This window comes from Madurella fahalii, assembly GCF_045866475.1.
Source record: "Madurella fahalii IFM 68171 DNA, scaffold_1, whole genome shotgun sequence".
Classification (NCBI taxonomy): domain Eukaryota; kingdom Fungi; phylum Ascomycota; class Sordariomycetes; order Sordariales; genus Madurella; species Madurella fahalii.
The window spans coordinates 2,065,029-2,087,890 of NW_027263971.1; the positions used below are offsets into that span (position 1 = coordinate 2,065,029).

At 58.1% G+C, this 22,862-nt stretch overlaps 7 protein-coding genes across 7 annotated transcripts; 3 read left to right on the forward strand and 4 right to left on the reverse strand.

The window, feature by feature from the left end:
- Positions 1-3,003, forward strand: MFIFM68171_00637 (Sodium/calcium exchanger membrane region domain-containing protein; the record flags this gene model as incomplete). The annotated part of the gene is made up of 2 exons (XM_071056059.1): positions 1-2,612; positions 2,673-3,003. The coding sequence occupies 2 exons, from the start codon at positions 1-3 to the stop codon at positions 3,001-3,003; spliced, it is 2,943 nt and encodes a 980-aa protein (XP_070912160.1).
- Positions 3,004-4,213: 1,210 nt separating this feature from the next.
- PMM1 (Phosphomannomutase 1) lies at positions 4,214-5,195 on the forward strand (the record flags this gene model as incomplete). The annotated part of the gene is made up of 3 exons (XM_071056060.1): positions 4,214-4,303; positions 4,397-4,851; positions 4,940-5,195. 3 exons carry the CDS (start codon positions 4,214-4,216, stop codon positions 5,193-5,195), a joined length of 801 nt encoding a protein of 266 aa, XP_070912161.1.
- A 516-nt stretch (positions 5,196-5,711) lies between these two features.
- Positions 5,712-9,688, reverse strand: MFIFM68171_00639 (WW domain-containing protein; the record flags this gene model as incomplete). Its single annotated transcript, XM_071056061.1, has 3 exons — positions 5,712-6,232; positions 6,325-7,013; positions 7,074-9,688. The coding sequence occupies 3 exons, from the start codon at positions 9,686-9,688 to the stop codon at positions 5,712-5,714; spliced, it is 3,825 nt and encodes a 1,274-aa protein (XP_070912162.1).
- Positions 9,689-11,227: 1,539 nt separating this feature from the next.
- Positions 11,228-13,054, reverse strand: MFIFM68171_00640 (MFS transporter-like protein Fmp42; the record flags this gene model as incomplete). The annotated part of the gene is made up of 3 exons (XM_071056062.1): positions 11,228-11,829; positions 11,891-12,778; positions 12,856-13,054. 3 exons carry the CDS (start codon positions 13,052-13,054, stop codon positions 11,228-11,230), a joined length of 1,689 nt encoding a protein of 562 aa, XP_070912163.1.
- Positions 13,055-14,163: 1,109 nt separating this feature from the next.
- HOS2 (histone deacetylase) lies at positions 14,164-15,654 on the reverse strand (the record flags this gene model as incomplete). Its single annotated transcript, XM_071056063.1, has 1 exon — positions 14,164-15,654. One exon carries the CDS (start codon positions 15,652-15,654, stop codon positions 14,164-14,166), a length of 1,491 nt encoding a protein of 496 aa, XP_070912164.1.
- A 1,089-nt stretch (positions 15,655-16,743) lies between these two features.
- YNG2 (Histone acetyltransferase complex subunit) lies at positions 16,744-18,432 on the forward strand (the record flags this gene model as incomplete). Its single annotated transcript, XM_071056064.1, has 1 exon — positions 16,744-18,432. The coding sequence occupies one exon, from the start codon at positions 16,744-16,746 to the stop codon at positions 18,430-18,432; it is 1,689 nt and encodes a 562-aa protein (XP_070912165.1).
- Positions 18,433-19,353: 921 nt separating this feature from the next.
- On the reverse strand, positions 19,354-21,523 carry UGP1 (UTP-glucose-1-phosphate uridylyltransferase; the record flags this gene model as incomplete). The annotated part of the gene is made up of 4 exons (XM_071056065.1): positions 19,354-20,644; positions 20,706-20,782; positions 20,840-20,935; positions 21,413-21,523. The coding sequence occupies 4 exons, from the start codon at positions 21,521-21,523 to the stop codon at positions 19,354-19,356; spliced, it is 1,575 nt and encodes a 524-aa protein (XP_070912166.1).
- Positions 21,524-22,862: the final 1,339 nt, after the last annotated feature.

A 22,862-nucleotide genomic window follows, 5' to 3' on the forward strand; every position in this document is an offset into this window, starting at 1 on the left:
ATGGCTGCCACTCGCCGAATGCGGAGCCGATACACCTCCCTGCGGCCCGCCGCCGCAGGCATCTTGCTCATCGCCATAATCGCCGCCTTAGCGCTCTTCACATCGGCGCCCGGCCTCCGGCAGGCCCGTTCCGTGCTGGCTTCCAGAGGAGTGCGGGAAGCCGACGTTGATTGCCGCGCCGTTCACGATGCCGCCGACCAATGCGCCTTCATACTCGCCAACTGCGAAGACGACGAGGCCGGCCTCCTGCACTATCTGGCCTTCTATTATTGCACCTTGGGCGGCGCGAAACCCGTTGCATTCGCCATCCTTGCCGCCTGGCTTGCCCTGCTGTTCACCACCATCGGCATCGCCGCCAGCGACTTCTTTAGCGTCAACCTCAGCACCATTGCCGGCGTACTTGGACTGAGCGAGAGCCTGGCAGGCGTTACCTTCCTCGCCTTCGGCAATGGCTCTCCGGATGTCTTCAGCACCTTCGCCGCCATGGGTTCCAACAGCGGGAGCATGGCCGTCGGCGAGCTGATTGGCGCGGCTGGATTCATCACGGCCGTCGTCGCCGGCTCCATGGCCCTGGTCCGCGAGTTCAAGGTTAGCAAACGGACATTCGTGCGGGACATTGTCTTCTTCATTGCCGCCATTAGCTTCACCATGGTATTCCTGGCCGACGGCGAGCTGCATCTGTGGGAGTGCTTCACCATGATTGGCTTCTACCTCTTTTACGTGCTGGTCGTCGTGGGATGGCACTGGCTCACTGTCAGGAGGAGGAGGCAGCGCCTGAGGGATGCCGCAGCCCGCGCCCACCTTTACACCTCCTCGGGTCGAGGGACCGAAGAACTGGAACCCTACCGCGACGAGCCGGATGAGGACGAAGCGGCCCCTGTGGGCGGTCGATCGAGGAGCGCCTCGGAAGCTGCCGACATAAGCGCTTTGGAACGGGGCCCCCGGATTGAAGTTGACGGAGTTGGGATGCGGCCGCCGTCTCCCAACGACGACGAGGAGGGGCGAGGCATACAGGTTGCCGCCGAAATGGCGAGCAGCATGCGCGTTAATCGCCCGCGCTGGGGACGAAGCAACACGACCATCACCCCAATCCGGCCCAGCCTCGTGGGCGTGCTAGAGTTTAGATCGGTTTTGTCGTCGTTGCAGAAGGAGAGAAACATGCACATGGGTCCACTTCCGAGTAGGTCGCACTCGGGCCATCAGCACGCCAGTTCCATTATCGAAGGTGTTCGCGGTCGTCCGCGAACCAAGACGTTCCCAACCCAGCTTCCTTCCGGGCCAAGAGAACGCGCACTGTCATACGGGAACCAGCCCCTAAACCTGGAGAGCGCCGGCCTTCAACAGCCCCAGCCTGAAGCTGCCTCAGCACCGGAAACTCGGACGAGCTCAGCAGCGCGCACCATCGATGGAAGGCTTGCCCCGCCCCTCGGTTCTCCCGGTCCGTCCGCCGACAATACGGCTCAGAGCTCGCCTTCACCCAGGCAGACTCAGTACCTGCAGATTCGGATTCCCTCTCCCGGTCGTCACTCCAGCGCACAGTCATCACCATCAATATCTCCTTTCCCCGGCCTATCCGAGTCCCCGGCAACCTTGACCCCATTCCAAGAACCGACTGCATTTCCATTTTCGAATTCCCTGGATGCGCGCCTTCACTCTGTCCCAGGGCTTGATGACCAGGCAGAGCACCCAAGGCCTGTCAAATGGTGGCCTTACCAGCTGCTCCCGGCGCCCCATGTCCTCCTCGCCACTATCTTCCCAACCCTCCAAGGGTGGAAGGAAAAGACGTTGTGGGATAAGTTTCTTAGCCTGGTCTCGGTCCCGAGCATATTCTTTCTTGTCGTGACGTTGCCGGTCGTCGAGACGGACAATGGGAACGGCGAGGACTCTGAGGCCGACATCGCGGATCCCCCAGAAGCTGGTCAACCTGGAAACATTGCACCACCCATCTCGGTAGAAGGTGGTGAAATACAGCCCGAGACGGAATGGCAGGCATACCAACGGCGAACCCGATCGGTGTCCACAAGGTCGCCGCTCAGCTTGTCTCCCTCGCTGATGTCGCTAAGTACCCCACATCCGTCGGGCGCCCCAGCCTCGGTTCCTCTGGGTGAGCGCTCGTCCATGAGCATGCAGGTTCCGCAGGTGGCGAAGCCAGCCGGCCCAGAGTCTGACCGAATCACGGCGTCTTCGGAAGCTCCATCTGGCTGGAACAGATGGCTTGTCGCAGTGCAACTGTTCACAGGCCCGCTCTTCGTGGTCTTCGTCGTCTGGGCCAATACAGCCGAGGACTTGGAGCAACCGGGAAGGGACCTGCTGATACTGACCTTGTACTCGCTTCTGGTTTCCCTTTGTCTGCTGCTGACTCTCCTCCTGACCACGACTGCCGAGAAGAAGCCAAAATACCACTTTCTGCTATGCTTCCTGGGATTCATCATCAGTGTCGCGTGGATCTCGACTATCGCGGGAGAGGTGGTCGGGGTGCTCAAGGCCTTCGGCGTGATACTGAATATTTCAGAGGCCATTCTGGGTCTGACCGTCTTTGCCGTGGGCAACTCTTTGGGTGACCTTGTGGCCGATGTTACCGTCGCCCGCCTAGGATATCCCGTCATGGCACTGTAAGTTTGTCATATCTTGATACCCGTCTTGTCGAAATGTGCAGCTAACCAAACACGCAGGGCGGCTTGCTTTGGAGGGCCGATGTTGAACATCCTACTGGGCGTGGGCATCGGCGGCGCGTGGATGGGTATTGCCCAAGCCAACAAGAAGCACCAGAAGCATCCCGACTTGCCGCTCCACTATAAGCCCTACCGCATCCAAGTCGGCGGCACTTTGATGATCTCGGCGGTTACAGTGCTGCTGACACTCATCACCCTCCTCATCGTCGTACCCTCGAACAACTGGGTGATGAGCCGGAAGATTGGCTGGGGGTTGATTACCATCTGGACTGTCGGCACCATTGTCAATCTTGTGGTTGAGCTCACCGGCATCTGGTCTGACGTGTCATGAGGGGTTCGTCAAGATTGCCTATTCATGTAACGGCTACACACAATTGTCGGGTGGCGCTGCCTTTCCCGTGTCTCGCCACAGCCATGGCGTAGGCCATTCATTCAGCCGGGCGAATGCTCTCTGCCACGTGTTACAGGAGACTGTCTCTCGAGATTGATACATAGTCCCGCCTACCCCTGGGGGGGGGGGGGGGGGGGGGAGACGGCGCAGTTCACTCGGGAAGGGTGCTAGACCAGATCTAATCTCCAGAATCCTGCAGCATCAACCTCCTGTTAGAAACTCAATTCCCGGATGCATAACGAACTCAATCATCAATCTGGGAGGGTGTCCCTTAGTAAACGGGCTGGCACCAATGAGCTGGAGGACGAGGAGCGTCGTACTCAACAGCACCGCCGGCAGTGGGCTGGCGCCAGTCAAGCTGGCAAGAAGTCAGACGGCGACGGACTAGCCACGGTAATTGCACACTTCCGCGTTCAAACGAGCGACATTCGACGCGCTAATGGAGGCGCTACAGTCGAATAAGATGGGCAGTGACCAGACAGGACAGAAGGATGTTTCCAAGAAGCCTGATGGAGCCGATAGAGGAGATTTTCTCTGCAAAGGCGGGAAGAACTCAGGCAGTGCAATACGGACACGATCCGCCGACCACAAGCGCACGGGGGACAAAAATGGGAAATTCAAGGATACCTCGGTGACTGCACCTTTCAAAGCTTGATGGCCTTAACCGCCTCGCCTGTGATTGTGGTCTACGCCGGTCCTGGTGATGATCGTTTCCGGGGAAACTCATAGAACCGCAGAAAAGATAGGTAAATCGGTAGAACAGCTACATTGGTGTTGAAGAGTTGGAAAAATCCCGGCCTGTTAATCCCAGGTGCACATGAAGGAGGGTGGGGTTTGAATCATGTCGATCTAGAGCGCCCCTGAAAAGTCCCCTGAGAGTCCCCCCGCTTCGCTGCTAAGGGAAAGTGGGGTGCTTGTCAAGTGGAGGAGGGGTCATGAGGGGCAACCAGACGGTCCCCTCAGGGATGGTCCCTTGATTCCAAGCAGAGCTTGGGGGAACCGGCCTGGACCCTTCACCGAAACTTTTCGAGGACAGCTTCTCCTATGTAAGGTTGTGTGTACACAACCATAATAGCTGCCTTTTTCTTTTCCGCCAGGCGCAGCAACTTCCAATCTTTTTTCCCGACCACAACCTCAACCGCCGTAAACCATGGCGTCTTATCCTCCTCTCGCGGATCGCGAGATCAAGAACACCATCTGCCTCTTTGACGTCGATGGCACCCTTACACCTGCCCGGCTGGTACCTAACCTTTCTCTTGTGGTTCCCCAGCCGAAAGCTAGTGAATAATGACGAACCAGCCCGCTAACCGCAACATACCCGCGCCGTCCCCAGAGCGTCTCGCCCGAAATGCTGAACCTCCTCTCGCGGCTGCGCCAAAAGGTGGCCATCGGCTTCGTGGGCGGCAGCGATCTGGCCAAGCAGCAGGAGCAGCTGGGCCGCGCCGACGTGGCCGTGACGTCGCTCTTCGACTTCTGCTTCGCCGAGAACGGCCTGACGGCGTACAAGATGGGCCAGCAGCTCCCCTCCAACAGCTTTATCAAGTGGATTGGCGAGGACCAGTACAAGGAGCTGGTGCGCTTCATCCTGCACTACATTGCCGACCTCGAGATACCCGTCAAGCGCGGGACCTTTGTCGAGTTCCGCAACGGCATGATCAACGTGTCGCCCATCGGGAGGAACGCGAGCGTGCAGGAGCGGAACGACTACGAGAAGTATGACAAGGAGCACGGGGTGCGCAAGGCGTTCGTGGAGAAGCTGAAGGAGAGGTTTGGGCATTTGGGGTTGACGTATGTCCTAGACCCCCCCTTTTTTTTCCCCTTCTCTTCCTCCCTCTCCCTTCCTACGATGCCGTACTAACAGAGAGCACAATTCTAGCTTCTCCATCGGCGGGCAAATCTCGTTCGACGTCTTCCCCGCTGGCTGGGATAAGACCTACTGCCTACAGCACCTCGAGAACGAGGCCAAGAAGCCCGGCGGCGTGCAGTACACAACGATCCACTTCTTTGGCGACAAGACGTTTGAGGGCGGCAACGATTACGAGATCTATACCGACAGCCGGACCATCGGGCACTCGGTGACGGGGCCGCACGAGACCATGGCCGAGCTGAAGAAGCTATTTAATCTAGAATAGATTTTCTAGATACCCTAGATGCGGGAAACGGACTGGTTGAGAGAGGGAGGGAGGGAGGGAGGGAGGGAGACATGCGTTCATGGCAAGCTGGTGCCTTTGATACCTGCAATTGGAAATGCGGAGCGGTAATAGACAAATAAAAAGATATGACAATAAACATGGTTCGTCGCCTCTAGGGAACCCCCTTTTTCAAAGACATAACCCATCAGCACTCCAAAAAAAGACCCCTATTAGTAGTGCTTATTGGCAGTATCTCATCAATCAAGCAAAAGGCTACAAAATCTCGCTAATACAAAACTGCTCGCCATACATACAAACAAGCAAACCAATATAAGGGGCGGGGAAAGGGTGTACACCGCACATCTACCTACAGTCCCACAATCCAATTAACCAACCAACACGGCACCAAGATGGAAGGATAGGTTATCATCATCATCGTCGTCATCGTCATCATCGTCACCATCACCACTCAACCCCTCTACAACCATCACCACCGCCGCCACCACCACCAAAGCTTCAATGACCAAACTCCAAATGCGGTATAATCACCGGCCCATACTTTGTCGTGGCCGTGAACGCCCCATCGCCCTGCACCACAAAGTCGACGGCCAAGCTGAGCTTGCTCAGGCCGCCCGAGTTCCCGCTCCCGACGCTCGCCGCGTACCCGGGCTGCTGCGGCTGGCCGGGTAGCTGGCCGGGGGGTTGTTGGCCGGCGGCGGCGGCGGCGATGGCTTCCGGGTCGTAGGCGACGATGGCGACGTAGTTCCGGCGGGCCATGAGCTTCTTGTGCTCCCGGGCGCCGCCGGACGCGTCCGTGTGGAAGATCTCCATCATGTCCTCCTTGGTGTCGCTCACCTCGTGCGTCGACTTGTGGCCGTTCTGCGGCACGTACAGGAGCTTGTTGTTGTGCAGCATCTTGAGGAGGTAGTTGCTGCAAGGAGCCGCGACGACGGGGGAGGCGATGATCTGGTACATGGTCTTGTGGTCGCTCGGGTGGGTTGGGTCGTGAACAAGGCCGGCGCCGGAGCAGTTGACGTCTGTTTGGTTTTTGGAATTAGGTTAGTAGGAAAAAAAAAAGGGGAGGAGGAGTATTGCTTTGGTAATGATAGCAGAGGGCGAGCGAGCTTACCTCCTGACAGGAACGTCATCCGGATGCCCTTCTGCTGGGCGATCCCCTGCAGGGTCCGGATTAGATAGGTCCTCTCGAGGTCTTTGGAGTCGTGCGTCCACAGGTCCTTCAGCTCCTCGCCAATGTCGAAGTCGCCAAACTGGTTGAGCACGTTGCCCATGAGCCCAGACTTGCCCACCGCCTTCTTAACCTGCGTGAACCCTTGCTGGACCACCTCCTTGCCGCCAACCACGCCCGCCACCGAGCTCGTCACCTTGCCCAGGATGTTGTACGTCGTATTGACCGCCTTCTTGCCCGTCGCGAACGTGTTAGCCAGCGTCTCGACAGTCTCTAGACGTGGGTACACGACGGGCACCGAGATCATCCAGATGCAGTGCTGCACGCTGGGTGGCAGCGTCGCGACCTTGGGGAAGATGCCCTGGTACGTCGGACCGGCCATGACGCGGTTCTGGGTGCGCTCCGACCGGCAGTCCGGGCCGATCACCACGACAGCGGGGCCGAGGAACTTGACGAAGTGCCAACCGGCTCCGGTGATGGTGAATAAGTCCATGTCGGAGCTGACATTGCGCAGGATCTCGACCGTTGTGTGGTGCTGGAAGAGCAAGTACATCTCGATGGCGATGCGGCCAATGCCCTTGAACACGGCAGACGACTGCATGTAGTCGGGATAGGAGCCGAAGCCGTCGAAGCTAGTGGCTAAGGTCAGCGCAGATCCAGACGAGGCGGAGATTTTCTTAAAAGAAACCTACATGTCATGATCATCGATTTGCAAGACGTGGGGGATCTGCGCAAACGCCTCGCGCATAAATGGCTGGTCGAAATGGCTGGTATAGTAGTGGAAGTACGCGTGCGACACGTCCTCCTGGTGCCTCGCTGTCCAAGGGGCATTCTTGCGGTTCTCCCTTCCCTGCATGGCGAGCCATTGCTTCAAGAGCGGGACCTCCCTCCAGAGCCGGTCGCCGTAGATCTGGGCGCCGAGTCCGAGCTGGACATGGAAACCGCCGCATTCGACGTTCTTCTGTAGGATGTCTTTCCACATGAAACCGACGCCCCCAAGCTTCGCCCTCTCGTTCTGGTTGGTCGACGGCGCAAAGTCGTTGCCCGAATGGGCAATCATGCGCCAGCCCGTCTCGTAGCGTCCAGCCACGACAAACTCGTACCGCGTGCACCCGAGGTGCGATGTCACGGCATACGTCCACCGTTCCGTGCCATGGTCCGACATCTGTAGATCCACGTCGTACTTGTAAAAGGTCCATCTCTGGTGGGTATAGATATTGTGAGGGATGAGCTGGCGGGGGTTAGGCGACAGATCTACGCTCAAGTGGATGTGGATGGTCGGGGGCTGCGGCGCGTCGGTGACAATCATGATGCTGCCCAACCAGATGCCCTTCTCCAAGTCCATATTCACGTAGCGCAGGTAGGGCCCAAAGTACACGCCGTTGGTCGGCATGACCTTGTACACATCGACGCCGGCGCTGGGCGGAGGCCCGGTGAATCCCGCTGTCGAAGGGGTCACCGACGCCGTGACGCTCATGATGCTCTCAGCATAGCCCGGGTGTCCCTGAGGGTGGAACATGGGCGACGCGAGGCCCGCTTTCCCGCCGCCTAGGAGGGGTGATCCGAGGGGGTTGCCGTACGTCGACGCCGTAGGCGACAGCGGGGCCGGCTCGTGGTTTAAGGGGGTGGGCCCCTTGGGGAATTCCCACTGCGTGGCTTGGGTGGCGAGGTGGATATAGTAATACTGGCCCGAGTTCTGGTCGAGGTGCGCAATCCAACCCTCGGGAAGTGGAGGCGGCGATTGGGCAGCAGCGAGGAGCGACGGCGTGTGCGTCAGGGGTTGCCCGTTCTGCGCGGCCGCGGGTTTGGCTTCATTGGCGAAGGCAGGATGGCCAGCATTGTGTGCCGGAATGGCAGCGGCGGTGGTAGTGGCAGCGGCAACGGCAACGGCAGCGGCCGGTTTCGGCTTCTGTTGTGGCGGAGAGCTAGCTGCCGCAGGGCCGGCCGGGCCGGCAGGGCTGGTATTCGGTCGGATACTCGGCGTAACCGCAGCCGACGCCGCAGCGGCGGCGGGGACGGCATTCGCGGCAGCGGGGGCATTTGTGGCGCTCGAGTTTGCTTGCGCCGGCCGCTGCTTCTCGCTCGGGTACTGGGAGCCCGCGTTCGGATTGACGCTCGTATACGCAGGCGGTGGGGTCGAGGCTTGCATGCGTTGAAAGTCTTGTTCCAGGACGCTCACTTGCAGGTTGGCCCCTGCCGGCACCTGGGTCGACGCATTGGGATTCTGGGGGAGCGTAAACGGCGTCTGCTGCGGCGGCGTCGGGTTCGATACCACATCGGCGCCTTGGTATACGGTAGGGGGTCCGTACGGCTGCTGGTCTGGGGTCTCGGTGGGCGTCCACGGCCGTGGCTGGTGGACTTGGGCCGGAGGCTGTCCACCATAATGCGCCAGCCGCGATTGCGCTGCAGCGCTCGGGGCCTGGAGGCTGTTGAGGGTTGCGGTTCCCGAGATGCCCGCGGCCGCGTAGCGTGCTTCAATGCCCCCTCCGGGTATTGCGCCCGGCTCGGCGATCGGCGTCTCCGGCGGGGGTGGTGACCCACGGCTAGCCCGCGTTGTTGAGGTCGACGCGGTCGACGAGAAGCGGTTGATGTTCGACCCCTGATTTCCCGCGCCGCCTGGCGGGGGGTAATAGGGTTTTTGCTGATATGCGTTGGAGATCTTAGGCGCAGGGGCCGCGGGGTTCCTCAGGGGCTTCGCGAACAAGTCGTCTTTGTCCTCGGCGGGGCTGGTCGGGCTCAGCGGCTTGGGCGCCGCCCCGCGCCTCTCAGCGAGTCCTGCTTTTCTGTCCGCTGTATTTACTGATGGACGCGCTGAGAAATCGCTTTGGCCCGGGGGGCTCAGAGACGCAGGCGGAGGACTGTAGACCCTGCCCGCCGGAGAAGAAGATGCAGGCGGAGGACTGTAGACCCTGCCTGCCGGAGAAGACGACGTCGGTGGAGGACTGTAGACTCTGCTTCCCGGAGAAGAAGACGACTTGCGGTCATCGTCAGGATAGGGGAGGCGGCTGGGCTTGGCTGACTGCGACACCTTGCGGCCGCTATCGTCGGGGTAAGGGAGCGGAGCCGCGGAGCTCGATGCCGCGAAGGGGAATGACGGCAGTGGCGGAAGAGAAGCGATGGCGGGCTTGGACGTTGCCGACGAGGAGGGCGGCGCGGGGTACTTGGGCCGGTTCGATGCCTTATCGCCGGCCGGGCTCTGCGGTTTGAATATCCGCAATGGCTCGACCGTCGGGCTGTCGCAATCCTCGGGCGCTGGCCGGCTCATAAAGAGCTCCTCTTCCGGGACGTCGCGCGATCTCGACGCCATATTCGGTCCGAACAAGGTGCAACGGGCAGGAATTGGTGACGTTCCGTAGCCGTCGACTTCGATCCGGGCCTGGGAAGCGGCTGTCGTTCCTGGCCGCTGGCGGGGTGCGGCCAAGCTGTCAGCGACGCGGAGCGGACCCCTCTTCGTACTCGGTGCCCCTGTAAAGGTGGGGGAAACAAGGTGTATAGAGCGTCAAGGCGAGCAGCGCTGAGCGCCAAGTAGAGATGTACGAAACGAGACGTTTGTTGTTATCAAGCTGCAAATCTCGATGCGCACAGCAGTAAAGACTGGAACGTCTGGTGTCAAAAATTCAGGTCGAGGCCTTGCCCAGGAAGAAGGTAGGACGTCAGGTAGGGCAATATGCGGCCGGATGCGCAGGCCGCAGTGCGATCGGAGACAGGGGAGCATGGCAGCCCGGGGGAGGGGGGGGGGAGGGGAGCAGGGGTCAGCGGGAGGGGCATTGGTGGCGGCATTCAACAGCAACCCCTCTGTGATTGGCCTCGCAGGCTGGGCGCTTAACAGGCTTGGAGAGCAGCGAGCCAGTGAGGGCGAATGAGGGAGCCCAGGAAGCGCCCTCGTCGCCGTGGCGGGCGGTTCCGTTACCTGACATTGGGCATTTTGCATGGTTCTTGAGCCGGACTAAGCTTGACTAGGCCAGTTGGGGACATCCCGTCATGTTGGGCTGTCGCCTGTCGGACGGCAGCCGAGCACATGCAATGCATCGAGTTGTGCGACGTGGGGCCGGGGCCGGGGCCGGGAAAAGGGGCAGGACAGCTATCACCAACGGCACAGCTCTTCACCGATGGAGCGAAGGTTTTGGGAGAATGAGCGACAGCCAGAAGCACTTGGTGTCCTTGGTTGGCCGGTCCCTGGCCTCCCCCGGCCTGGCTTGCTGAGGGCTGCTAAAGCAGGGCACACTGCAAAGGGAAGGGAAATATAAGATAGGTCCCGATCTGTGCAGAGCAAAGAGAACGGAGAGCATGGGGAGCTCAGACCACGATTTATTTTTGGGCGAGCCCGGATGCAAGTGCCGGACTGCCCGCCGCTTCCGGGCCGGCAGAACCAAACTAACATGGGACGTCGAGAAGGCTATAGAAAATGGGTTTATATGTTGGACCCTATCTCCTTTGCGTCAATTAGAAAAGAAGAGGTAAAAATAACAAGAACTATAACAAGAATTATTCCGTTTTAATAGTAACACATGAGCGAGTACTTGGGCTACTACCAGAGGCGACGGGCCCCCTCGGTTGGAAGTCCTACCTACGGTATGCTACGCTTCGGGGAAGCAATTCACATGGTCCAAAAGGACGCTTCTAATGAATGAATGATACTAGCCATTAGCAAGTTATGCGATACAACCTTGAACAACCCACAACTCCCCGGCCGCTTTGCCTTCCGTCCCTTTGCTTGATTTTCCCGTCTCCATCGTATATGCCTAATTCTTGAATACCCAGTGGGTATGCCAGCCCGCTGACAATCATCACCACCAGGTCACCGCCACATCCCTCCTTCCTCCACACAAACCTCTACTATCTAGAGTCAGCCCAGCATTCCCTCTCCATACCCAAACGCGCCCCTCGCCTCCCGCTCCAACATCTTCCTCTTCAACCTCCGAGCCTTGACCCCGACGAATGCCACCATGACAACCCCAATCACCAGCCCCAACGACAAGAGCAGCACATTCACCGGCACCGGATTCTCGTTGAAAGTCTCGTGGAACAGATAATCCAATCCGGACTGCGAAAAGTTCAGCAACCCCGACAGGCAAATCACGGTCCCGTAGACGGTCCCAAAGGTGCGGAACCCAAACACCTTCCCCGTATAATCCGACACGGCCGTGTAGTAGAAGGGGCGGTACAGCACGAACAGGCAGACGTTAGCATAGCCAGCCCACAGCGAGTGGGGGATGATGCCCAAGACTCCAATGGTGGTGGCGCAAACGACGAGGACGGTGAGGGTGGTGACAGTGCTGGTGCGGTCAAGGATGATGCCGATGAAGGGGATCGAGAGGATCCCTCCGACGGGAAGGGCGACGTCGAAGAAATCGTTAAGTTGGACGGCTTGAGAGTGGGACCCAAAGAGGGATTCGTATTGCACGCGGATGGTGGCGACGAAGTAGTTGATCCGTGTCATTTGGACGACTGGCGGCAGAGTTAGCTTCTCCATCCCAGGGCGTGAAAGGGAGCAGGGGAAGGGGCGTACTGGTGAACAAGCAGATCAGGATGAACCAGGGTGACTTGATCTGCTCCCAGGCAGGGTACGGGTGCATCACGCCCCAGACCCCCGAGATCTCGTTCTTGAGTTCCTCACGCTTGGTCTGCTTGTCCGTATTGGATGAACCAAGCACGTCTTGGAGACCCTCGATCACATCGGCGCGATGCTGCCGCTCCTCTTCTTGGAGCAGGGCCGTTTCCTCATCAACTTGGTCATATGGATCAGTGTCCGCGAGCGGTTCTTCAATCTCCCCGACCAGCTCGCCCACAGTCTTGTACGACTGCGCCGGCATTATGGTCAACTGCAGCACAGCGATGACGGCAGGCACAATCAAGTAAGCTAGGAAGAAGCGCCGGTGGTTAAAGGCTCCCTCCGTCTTTTGGTAGATGAGCCGGTACACCAGAAACAAGGCACTGGAGGCATCGAAAGCGCCCGTCAGGAGGGCAAGGACCAAGCCCGAATTGCGGGGGAACGCGTTCGACAACTGGAAGGACGAGATGTACGTAAAGGGACCGCCCAATGCGAGGAAAAGGTAGCCAACGAGCAACCCATCAAACGACACCTGGCTCTCAAACGCCATGAAGAGCGCGCCCACGGCGAGGGAGAGGCTCCCAAGCAGCCCGCAAACTCGGGGTCCATAGCGGTCAAGGATGGCGCCCACGGGCAATGCGGCGACATTGGTGACCACGGCAGCCACTGTGAACATCAAGTTGAGATGAATCTCGATACATGTGTCCTCGCTGACGGGGATGCCGCCAGGAGCAGAGCATACGTGCCGGTAGGCCCCTTCTGCCTTCAGCACCGGCTTTATAGCCGCGTAACCAAATACAACTCCGGCCGCAAAGAAGCAGTATATCACGGTGACGGTGACTTGGACTGTTGGAGTAGGCGCAGTAAGTTTGCTGCAGCTGGACAGGACGAATACGGGGTTGACGATGGGATATGAAACCTACGCAGTCGCTTCCACTTGGGAACCTCGAAAGCGCCAACTGCCTGGAGCTGGTCAATGGTAGCCTGACGGTCCCATTCTTGCGGGAGGGGATTAAACGTGAGTTTCCGGTCGCGTGCCGAGGCATTCGAGTTCCTCCTGGACCTCTGGCCCGTGGGAACGGTAGTAAACGTCTCGATCGACGAGACACGGTTTAGGGACATGGCGGGCTTGCTGTGGTCGCGAGAATCAAGAGTTCACGGGCCAAGACTGAGAAAGGTGAGGTCTGTTTTGATTTTGGGGCCCTGGTGGGCCGGGTACCAATCGCGAACTCGAGCCGATCCTGGGGGTCGTTTTAGACAACGCCCGGGAGAGCTGGTGAGTGGGTGGGTGAAGCAGTGGAGAAAACAAGGTCGGGAAGTTGGAGCTTGGGATATCTCCAAGGTATGCAGTTGCCAAGCAAAGCGTCTGCCTAGAGGGCGGCAGTTGGGGTGAAGAAGAAGAACAATTGATAGCAAAAGAGCAGAAGGTGCTTCGGGATACTTGTAGCAAAGGAAGGGAAAAGTGCAGGTTGCGCAATTAGGGAGACCGAGACCAGTCTCCTGTCCTTCGGCCCAGTTTTGAGCGCTCAAGGCGCCGAGCATTGCCTCTCAGGCGGGGTTGACGCATCGTGCAGCGAGACTCTGCCTCCTCGTCACTTGACGATCCCCAGCCTTTGGCAACCTCCCCTGCTCTGCATATGGTCTCTACTGGAGCGGGTGACCCGGCTTATCCGCTGTTGCGAGCCCCAGGCTGCCAGAACGAGTCTCGGGTTCTTTATGGGTTGGCGCCGGGATAGTTGATGATGCAATAGCTAGATCGGTGACAGTTCTGAAAGTCCAGCTGACTTGCTAGCGTCCGAAAAACTTAGCCACCCCACTCATGCTGCACGCGAGGCTTGTCCCGCCCACCACACTAGTGCACACTTAAAAGCCCCCGCTCTCCACTCCGATATGCGGATTCCCATTGTGAGATGGACGGGAATCCCTACCAACGGGCCCGTGCTCCGAATGGGAAACGGAAATCTCGAGAAGCAGGAAAAGGCAAAGGAAAAGAAAGGAAGGGGAAAAAGGTAAAGAAAAAAGGAAAAAGAACGAAAATATGATCACGACAACCTAAATTTCTATTTACTGCTAGGAGCGACAACTCAGCAAGTGGACCGCTGCAGGAACTGAGTTCTTTTTTCATTTGATACACCTTAACTGAGCCAAGTTCACGCCTACCTTATGCAATGCCCAGCCCCTCTCCGAAGGTTCATTGCATACACTATACCCGGACATCAGTAACCCACCGCTTAATACTCCATAGCCTCGCCTACCCCCTCTTCCCGGATCCTTCTTAGCCCCTCGTCCTTCTCGTCGTTCTCCTCCTTTAGGCGCTCTTCAACTTCGTCCCGGATAGGGCCGAGGTTGGGCGGTATGATTTGACTCTGAACACTCGGCGCATGTTCTACGAAACGCAGCTGCTCGTGGACGTGGGCGACGATCTCGCGCAAACGCTTCTCCGAGTTGCGGTTATGGCGCGGCTCGTTCATGCTCTGCTCGAGCGTCGGGAACAGCGTGTCGTGGATGAAGTGCTCGCGCCAGGGTGCGTGCTCGGGTATCATCTCGGGGATGCGCGTGTCGGCGCCGATGGCGATGGACGTTTCGTACGCCCATGCGCGGGCCACGTTGCGCGGCGTGTAGCCACCACCGCCAAAGAGGATCATGGGCAGGCCGAGGCTCTTGCAGTACCTCACGCAGGCGCCGTGGCCCTGGACGCGCAGGTTGAAGCGGCCGAGCCGGTCACCTGCCAGCGAGTCGGCACCGCACTGCAGAGCGATGGCCGACGGACGATACCGCTCGTTGATGGTGCCGATGATGTTCTTGAATAGCGCTTCATACTGCTCGTCCGTAATGCCGTCGTTGAGGGGCACGTTGATCGCATGGTGAGCCCCCGGGTTGTGCTCGCTCTTAGGCCCGTTGTCATCCAGGCCGCCCGTGCCTGGGAAGAATACGTCGGGCTGGTACTTGTGAAAGGAGACGGTCATGACGCGGTCGGTCGAGAAGAAGGCCTCCTCGACCCCGTCGCCGTGGTGCACGTCGATGTCGATGTATAGTACACGTGGGTAAAGGCGTAGGAGCTGTAGGATGGCGAGCACAATATCGTTGATGTAGCAAAAGCCCGACGCCTCCGACTTTTTTGCGTGATGTAGCCCGCCGCCCCAGGCGATGGCGATGTCGGACTGCTTGCTGCAGATCTTGCGCGCGGCGTCCAGCGAGCAGCCCGCCGACATGGAGCAGTAGTTGTAGAGCCCGTGGAATAGCGGGCAATCGCTCCCGCCAAGGTTGAACTTGACCTCCTTGTCGGGGTTCTCAATGTCCCGGGGCTGGTCCTCGGGCTCTGCGGTTGCCAGGTAGTCGAGGTAGTCGTTGGAATGGAAAGCATTGAGCTCCTCGTACGTGGCCTCACGCGTCAAGTAGTTATCCATGGCAAAGGGCATGCCATAAGACGTGACCAGGCTCTTGGTCAGCGTCAGGCGCCATGGCTTCATGGGGTGTGTCTGGCCGAAGTGGTGCTTCTCCATCTCCGGGGCGGCGTGGTACGAGACATTGTAACCCTTGGGCCGGACGATGCCGTACTCCTGCGCGGCAAACTTCATTTTGTTAAAGAAGATGGCATTTTCACGATCGTCGGCCTTGCCCATCGGGATGTTGTACTCCTCCACGATGGGCTCATCGACGTCCATCATGTGCGGGAGGTAGTTTGGCCTTGGCGGCCTGTAGCGGTAGGCGGCAGCGTCCATCGCGCCGCGCCACGATTTGTGAAATACTAGACAAGAACGAAGGTCGCTTCTTCAAAGCAAGGCAATCTGCCCGGCGACTTGTGCTCCCGTGAAACGCTTCCGTGTAAGCTGTTGGTTGAAGATCCCGGATGGTACTTCGTGATCCTGTAGCCGTGGCGCACCCAAGTTGAATTTGCGCCGCGTGGAGCTGATCTGATCTCTGCTGATGGTCCGGGACGTAATCGATAATCCATACGTCAATATTCAGAGAGATATTGTTACCGTCATCACCGTCCAGGCTCAGTTTCTCAGATCATGGAATCGACGTTGGCGGGTCTCGAAGTCCATCTCGGATGGCGAGAGGAATCCCGATCATCCAATCGTGGTTGTGGCGACCACCCTTGCAATTTGGGGTCGCTAGTCCATGTCTGGCTTAGCGCAGTGCATTACAATGCCCACTTCCGGCAAGTGTGAGCCCTGGACCCTTATGTAGTATACGTACACTACAAGTCCAGGACGGCCGATTAATTGTGGTGTATATTCATTGGCTGGGGGGCGCGACCGAGCCTCCTCCACTGTCGGAACGCCAGTTCGGCGCAAAAGCACTTGATTCTTGCCTTTGCTCCCCACACGACCGGGAATCCCGCCTCGTCCTTCCCGGCTCGAACCACCTGCACTACAAGAGTTTTTGCGCCCACTCCCGGAGCGACAGGGGTAGGGCCAACCTACTGTGGATTGTTTTTCATCGCAGATGAAAAATTTCCATTGTTTGTGAGGTGAGCCAGTGGACTTCTCCCGTGATCAGCGTTCCCGCTGGGTGTTGTACTGTACTGCGAGAGCACCGGGCCAACACTGCGTCATTCGCATCTTGGCTTCGTTCCACCTAACGCTCTCGTGCCCTCTCTCCGTCGATTTCAGTCGAAAACGGCGCTTCTTCTCCTTTACATACAGTCAGCGGCCGGCCTGTTCTAGCTCTGGCGCTCGTTCTAGTTGACACTCTGCGTCCGAGTGCTCCCGCTTCGGGAGCGGGTCATCTCTTTCCCCAAGCTTCAGATTGTTGACTTTGATGCAACGCGGGGCCAAACGCGTGGCGCGGTCGGGTTAACAGCCATGCCTAGAGACGATCTATCCATCGACTTCGTCAGGAAGATGCCGCCTGTCGAGTCGCTTGACCCGGCACTGATCCTCGACGAGTGGATCAACAGGACCCAGAACCTTCCCGAAGAGCTCCGTTTCCTGCAAGACGAAATCGCCGACAAGGACCGTCAGTACGACAAGCTGATCAGAGAGATTGAGGACCGTGACGGGCGTATACAGAAATGGATCAAGACAAATGGGAGCCACCATGTGAACCCTAAGGAGGCCGAGTACCGGGCGACGATCCGAAAGAATTATGCCCAGGCCGAACAACTCTCCAATGAAAAGATTGCTCTCACCCAGAAGCTGCAGCAGACCATGGACAAGCATATCCGCCAGCTCGACATGCAGATCAAGATGCTCTACGACCGTGGCGAGCCAGGCTTCACCGATCCCGACGAGCTGCCCTCTCTTCTGCGGCCGAGCGCCCCCAACGGCACGAACGGCACCACTGGCCTCCGAGGCGCGAATACTACCAACCCTACCGCCACCCTCAACGGCACCACGAACGGCGCCTCGCAAGTGCGCGTAGCGAACGTCCAGGTCCGAAATGCCCAGGCACAACACCACGGCTCAGCGTCCGCACCAGCCACTCCGGCGGCGAGCATGATCATGAGCCGGCAGGCGCGCGAGAGCTCCGCGGGCCCACCCAAGCGTGGCCCCCGCTCAAACAGCGGTTTAGGCAGCCTCCCGACAACATTAAGCGGATTAGCACGGCACTCCTCCCTCGGGCCAGGCACGCCAAAAGGTCACCAAACCGCTACCGGCGTCCAGCGCGCCGGTAGCGCCGGCCCGCGTGCGACATCCAAGGCGTCCGGTTTCGGCGCCGGTCGCAAGGCCGGAACCCCGTCAAGCACCGCGGGCCGCAAAAAGGGCACCCCGGCCGCAGGCGGCGGATCTAACAAGTCCGGCCTGTCGCGGGTCAAGCGTGCCGCCAGGAATTCGCCCTCCTCTACCGCCGACAGCGAGCTATCGGAAGCTGAAACAGGCAGCGACGATGACAGCGACGCGCGCACCACTGGCGGGCGCGGCACCCCGGCCGCAATCTCCCGATCCTCCTCCAACCAAGCCGCTTTTGGCGCGTCGGGCGCCTCAGCATCAGGCGGTGGCGCCAGAGAAGGCGGCGGCAGCAGCATCCACGAGCCCTCCTCCTCGACCTCGTTTGCCGACGGCACCGGCGGGTCCAGCGGCGGACCCCACACTGGCAGCGGCAGTGGCGGCGGCGGCGGCGGCTCCGGCCCGCCACATAACCATCACCACCGCCGGCTGGACAGCCTCGACAGCAACCACAATGCTTCTTCTCCTTCTGCCCACGGCAACGGTAACGGCAACAGCAGCAGCAACAACCACAACAACAACAACAATAATAATAATGACGTTATGGAGGTGGACGAGGATGAGGAGGCGGGCGACGACCGCAAGTACTGCTCGTGTCAGAACGTCAGCTTCGGCAATATGGTTGCGTGCGACAATGACGACTGCCCGTACGAGTGGTTCCACTGGGGCTGCGTCGGGCTCAAGAGCGAGCCCAACGGCACGTGGTACTGCCCGGACTGTAGTAAGAGTCTGGGGGTGCAGCAGAAGAAGGGGGGGAGTGGGGGCGGGGGAGGTGGGAATGGCGGCGGCGGCGGCGGCGGTGGTGGTGGGAGTGCTGGATCTTGAAGCAACTACTATATCCCACCCAAGAAACCGGAAGGAGGATGGAAGGAAGCAGAAGTATGATGTAGCATTCGTTACGGAGCGAAATCGGGTCCATGAATTGGTCTATACAACAATGGGAAAGGGCAGATGTTGGGAGATGTATGGTTGGTTTCGTCGGGGGGGTTAAGGCAGGACTTAGGATTCTGGTCGTCGTTTGGTTTTGCCCCTGGTTTTGATCGGCCTGGCCTGGTTAGTGTTCGGAATGAAGTTGAAGGCTATTGTCGGAGTATATATAGTACTGAACGCGATTGATGATGATGATTGTTTTGTTTGCGCAATCTGAAGTGTTAAGTTCCTGCTGAACTCTTATGATTACTCATTGGCTTAGACCTAAGCGGTGGCAGCAACACCTAGCGCATATCTCTGGGAAACACTTGAGTTGCATCCAAAGTACCGGTCTCCACTGTCTGTTAAGACGGAAGCATATGGTCGTACCGTCTAATAAGAATATAAAGGTCTAATAGTATTATAAACATTGATATAACCCCATTGCCAGGTGCCGAGCAGATGGAACCGGATCATGAAAACGTAACTAGGACTTCGCAGATCGCTTCTATGAATGCTCGCTCAGACCAGGCTACTGAGACAGGTTTGACCAAACGCGTCTATGGCAAGCGGTGGCCCTTTTCTGCTGTTCAATCCTGAGTGAAGGAAGATCTTCCTCCTCAGTCTCTAGCCGTCCAAGAGAACATTTGCGTGGCTCGCTGATTCAGTTCCACCCCGCTTTATTAATACCTTCCTATTTCTCCCCTTGGAAACATGCAAGGCCGTGATATACCGGGCAGTGTGCGGCATTGCGGCCGACAAGCACGGCACACAAAAGATCCTGTTCCTTACACGCATAGAAAAACACAAGACCCAACGCTACGCCCAGAGAACACCTTAATGCTCAAGCAAGCGCAAGCTACCCTGCACGACCACGTTCTCCAGGATGGACCCTGGCGGGATGTCGATGGTCTGGCCTTCTGTCGCGACAATGATGACGGTCCCCTTGAGGGTAACACCGCGGCCGAGGTTGACCGCGCCCGTGATGGTCAAGTGGTCGAGCTCAATGATCTTGGGAATGCTGGGGATGCGCTTCTGGAAATCCGAGACCTTCTTGAAGTCACTTCCGAGCTTAATAAGAGGCGCATCACCGAAGCGGCTGGCGCTCATTTGGAGTTGGCCATGCTTGACAGTGTACAGGTCCGACTTGACAAGCATGAGGTCAGAGCACGTCTTGACCGGCAGGAAGCGGCGGCGAGGCACGTTGACGCCGTGAGCGTTCTTGAAGTGCTTGATGGCGGCACCCACGGCCGTCTCAAGCTGCAAGATGCTGATATCCGACTCGCCCTTCTTGTCGCCGGGGATGGTCTTGCCGTTGGGGATGATCTCCATCTCGAGCTCATCGTTCTCGACCACACGCTTGATGGCCTTGAGGTTCATCCAGATGTTGTTGGTGTTGAAGTACTTGAACTTCTTGATCGACTTGAACTCATTGACGTGCTCCTTGGGGACCTGGGCAATTTCGAGCAGGCGCACGCTGCCCTCGTAGTCGATAATGGTGCCGCCCTTAACATCGGCCTTGGTCTTGTTGGTCAACTCCATGATATACTCGGCCTCGCTCTTGACCATGTGCTGCAGAATGCGAAGGTCCACGACTGCGCCAAGGTTGTCGGCGTTGGACAGGAAGATGATCTCGATGCCCCGGGCGAGCAGCTTATCGAGGATGCCCGAGTTGTACAGAGACTCGAAAACGTCACCGTGTCCGGGCGGGTACCAGTCGTGCAGGGCCGAGTCGAACGACTTGGGCACAGGGAGGAGCGAGTCCTTGTAGATTCTGGGGTACCGGGATTGGTTGAAGGTGAGGATATCCACGTTGTGGCCCTCGTACTTCTTGATGATGGCGGCGGTGTCCTCGTCGGTGTTGAACGAGTTCATGAGAACAATGGGGACGTTGGAGCCGTAGGTACGGTTCAAATGCTCCACCTGGCGGACCGACATGTCGAGGAATGACATGCCATCGCGGACTTCGATGACGGACTTGGGGCCGACGCAACCCATGGAGGTACCAAGACCACCATTCAATTTGAGCACCGCCAGTTTGTTGAGGAAGCTGACAGACTCCGAGTTTGCCAGGTCCTCATAGTCGACTACTTGGCCCTCGGCGGGAGGAGCAATACGTTCCCACGCGCTAACAGACAAGTTCGTCAGCGTTGTTACCGAGCATCGGCCGTGCAAAGCGAAACACTTACACTTCATTGCCCTTGGCCTTGTCGTTCAGATAGCGGCGGAAGAGCGAGAAGAAGTTGTCCATCTCCGTCTCGAACAGCTATTTGGCTCGTTAGACTCGGTGTGTGGGCCCCATGGGGCGTCGATGGCAACTTGCCTTCTTCTGCTCGGGATCCTTCACCGTCTCGGCCAGGTTGGTGAGTGCATTGCGCATCTGGGCGGCCGCGATGTTGGTTGATGTGTTCTCAAAGGCCTAGAGCGATTCTCGGTTAGTCTGACGTCATTGCCCCCAAATTGAAGAGAAAAGGGAAAATCAGTATCGACATCCGCCACCGCATCCTGGACGTAGCCTTTCCGTCTCTTGGGCATATCTAGCGCCGGCCGGGCAGTCTTATCTAAGCAAGCATGTGGCGCGATCCAGCTCCGTGGCGGATGAGGAACTCAGCGCCTGAACATGCCCAGACTAGATATCTCGCGTCCCCTTCGTTGGATTACCCCCTTCAGCACAAGGGGCTTCTGGTGTTATATTCCCAGTTGACGGATCCCTCAACGTCCTCGTGACAGACATGCAATGCAAGTCATCCAGCCACGTCGGACGTGCCCCAATGACGCTAGCTCAGCCCCTCTCCCTTCCTCAGCTGCCCCTTGCCAGGCTTGGAGCGGGCAACAGGGTTCGCCGCAGTCTCCGAGGAAACATGTCTGAAGAGCAATTTTGGAATATGAGACTCACCATGTGTGACCTTGTCTTGCCATGATGTCTCTTGGCGAACTCGGCCTCGTCGCCGTTGTTGGACGGCTTGAGGTGAGAGGGAAGGGCACTCCTAATCGCCTGGGATGCCATTTTGCCGAATGTTTTTGTTGGCTGTGTTCTCAGAAGCGCTGGATTAGTCGCTGACTAGGGTTCAGGGAGGAACGGCGAGCTCCAAGATCGACTTTGGCGTTGTTTGTAAAACCGAGTTTAGACGGGGTGGTGAGAGATGAGAGGGAAGCTCGAGAGCCGTGGATAGCGCTGCTTTTCGAGACAAAATTAGCCGATTGACGTAATGAGAGCTGCTTGGAGGCCTTTGGGCACAAGCGGGTTCGACCTGGATTAACCGTCTTGCGTGCAGTGGAACTGCTAACGCAGCAATCATACGGCGAGAGCTCTCTGGGTGCGGGGTCCCGGTGTTGGAGGGGAAGGAAGCTCTAGACGGCTTGGCGGTGCTCACCTTCTTGACAGTGTGGATGTAGGTGTGCACCTGTCTCGTATGTGCCCAGTGTGGCAGGACAATTGGACGGGAGAGGGCGAGGTTAGATAGGAAGAAGGAAAAGAAGGACGACGAGAGGGGGAAACAAGCGGTCGACAGGCCAAGAAGGTGCCCCGGGTCTTGGATGCTTTTTATCGTCGTTCACCGATCGTCAGAGGTCGAGGGGTGAATATGTTAGTGCAGCAGGTACCTCAGAACCCCTCCTTGCCGAGCAAGGATCAGCTCTGGAGTGGCGTCATAGAGAAACTAGCTCCTGGCCCTCGCGGCACATGAACCAACAGCCCGAATCCATTACGACGGCGCTGCAGTAGGAGCATCCCTTCAAACATCATAGATGACACTGTGCCATGCGTGATTCCGCGCTCCAAAAACTATTTTGCAACGGGTTTCGGCCTTCAAAAAAAAAAAAACAAAATTGTAGACCGATCCGCTTCATCCTGTTGAAGCCTCCCAAGCAACAGAGCAGCTGTGACGGACGATGCGTTCAGAGTGTAACCCTCGGACTTTGATCGCCTCTTTCAATTAGCGAGTATGTAGATTAAGACTGCTGTATCTTATGGATGCGTCCAGGCCCTCAAACAAATTGTAGTTGGAAGGAGTCTGATTCTAACGTCTTTTGTTACTGCCCAAGCCTCCCCCTTCTGAGCCGGGCGTCGACAAGGAGGACATGGTGGGATACATCGGGCGCTAACAGGGTGCCACTCTTACTTTAGGTCTTTGCCCAGAACCCAGGAGAACCCTGTAGGTGTGAAATCCGAAGAGCTAATGGGCTCAGCCCAACGGGAACTAAAAACAGATGATGGCTCGCCTTCATCACCCACGATCCACTGACCATCAACCGGGAAATTTGACGCGGCTGATTTGGGGGCTGAGGCGCTTCAATATTTCGTCGAGCCACCGCAAAGAGAACTTTCATTGAAAGCATATCTCTGC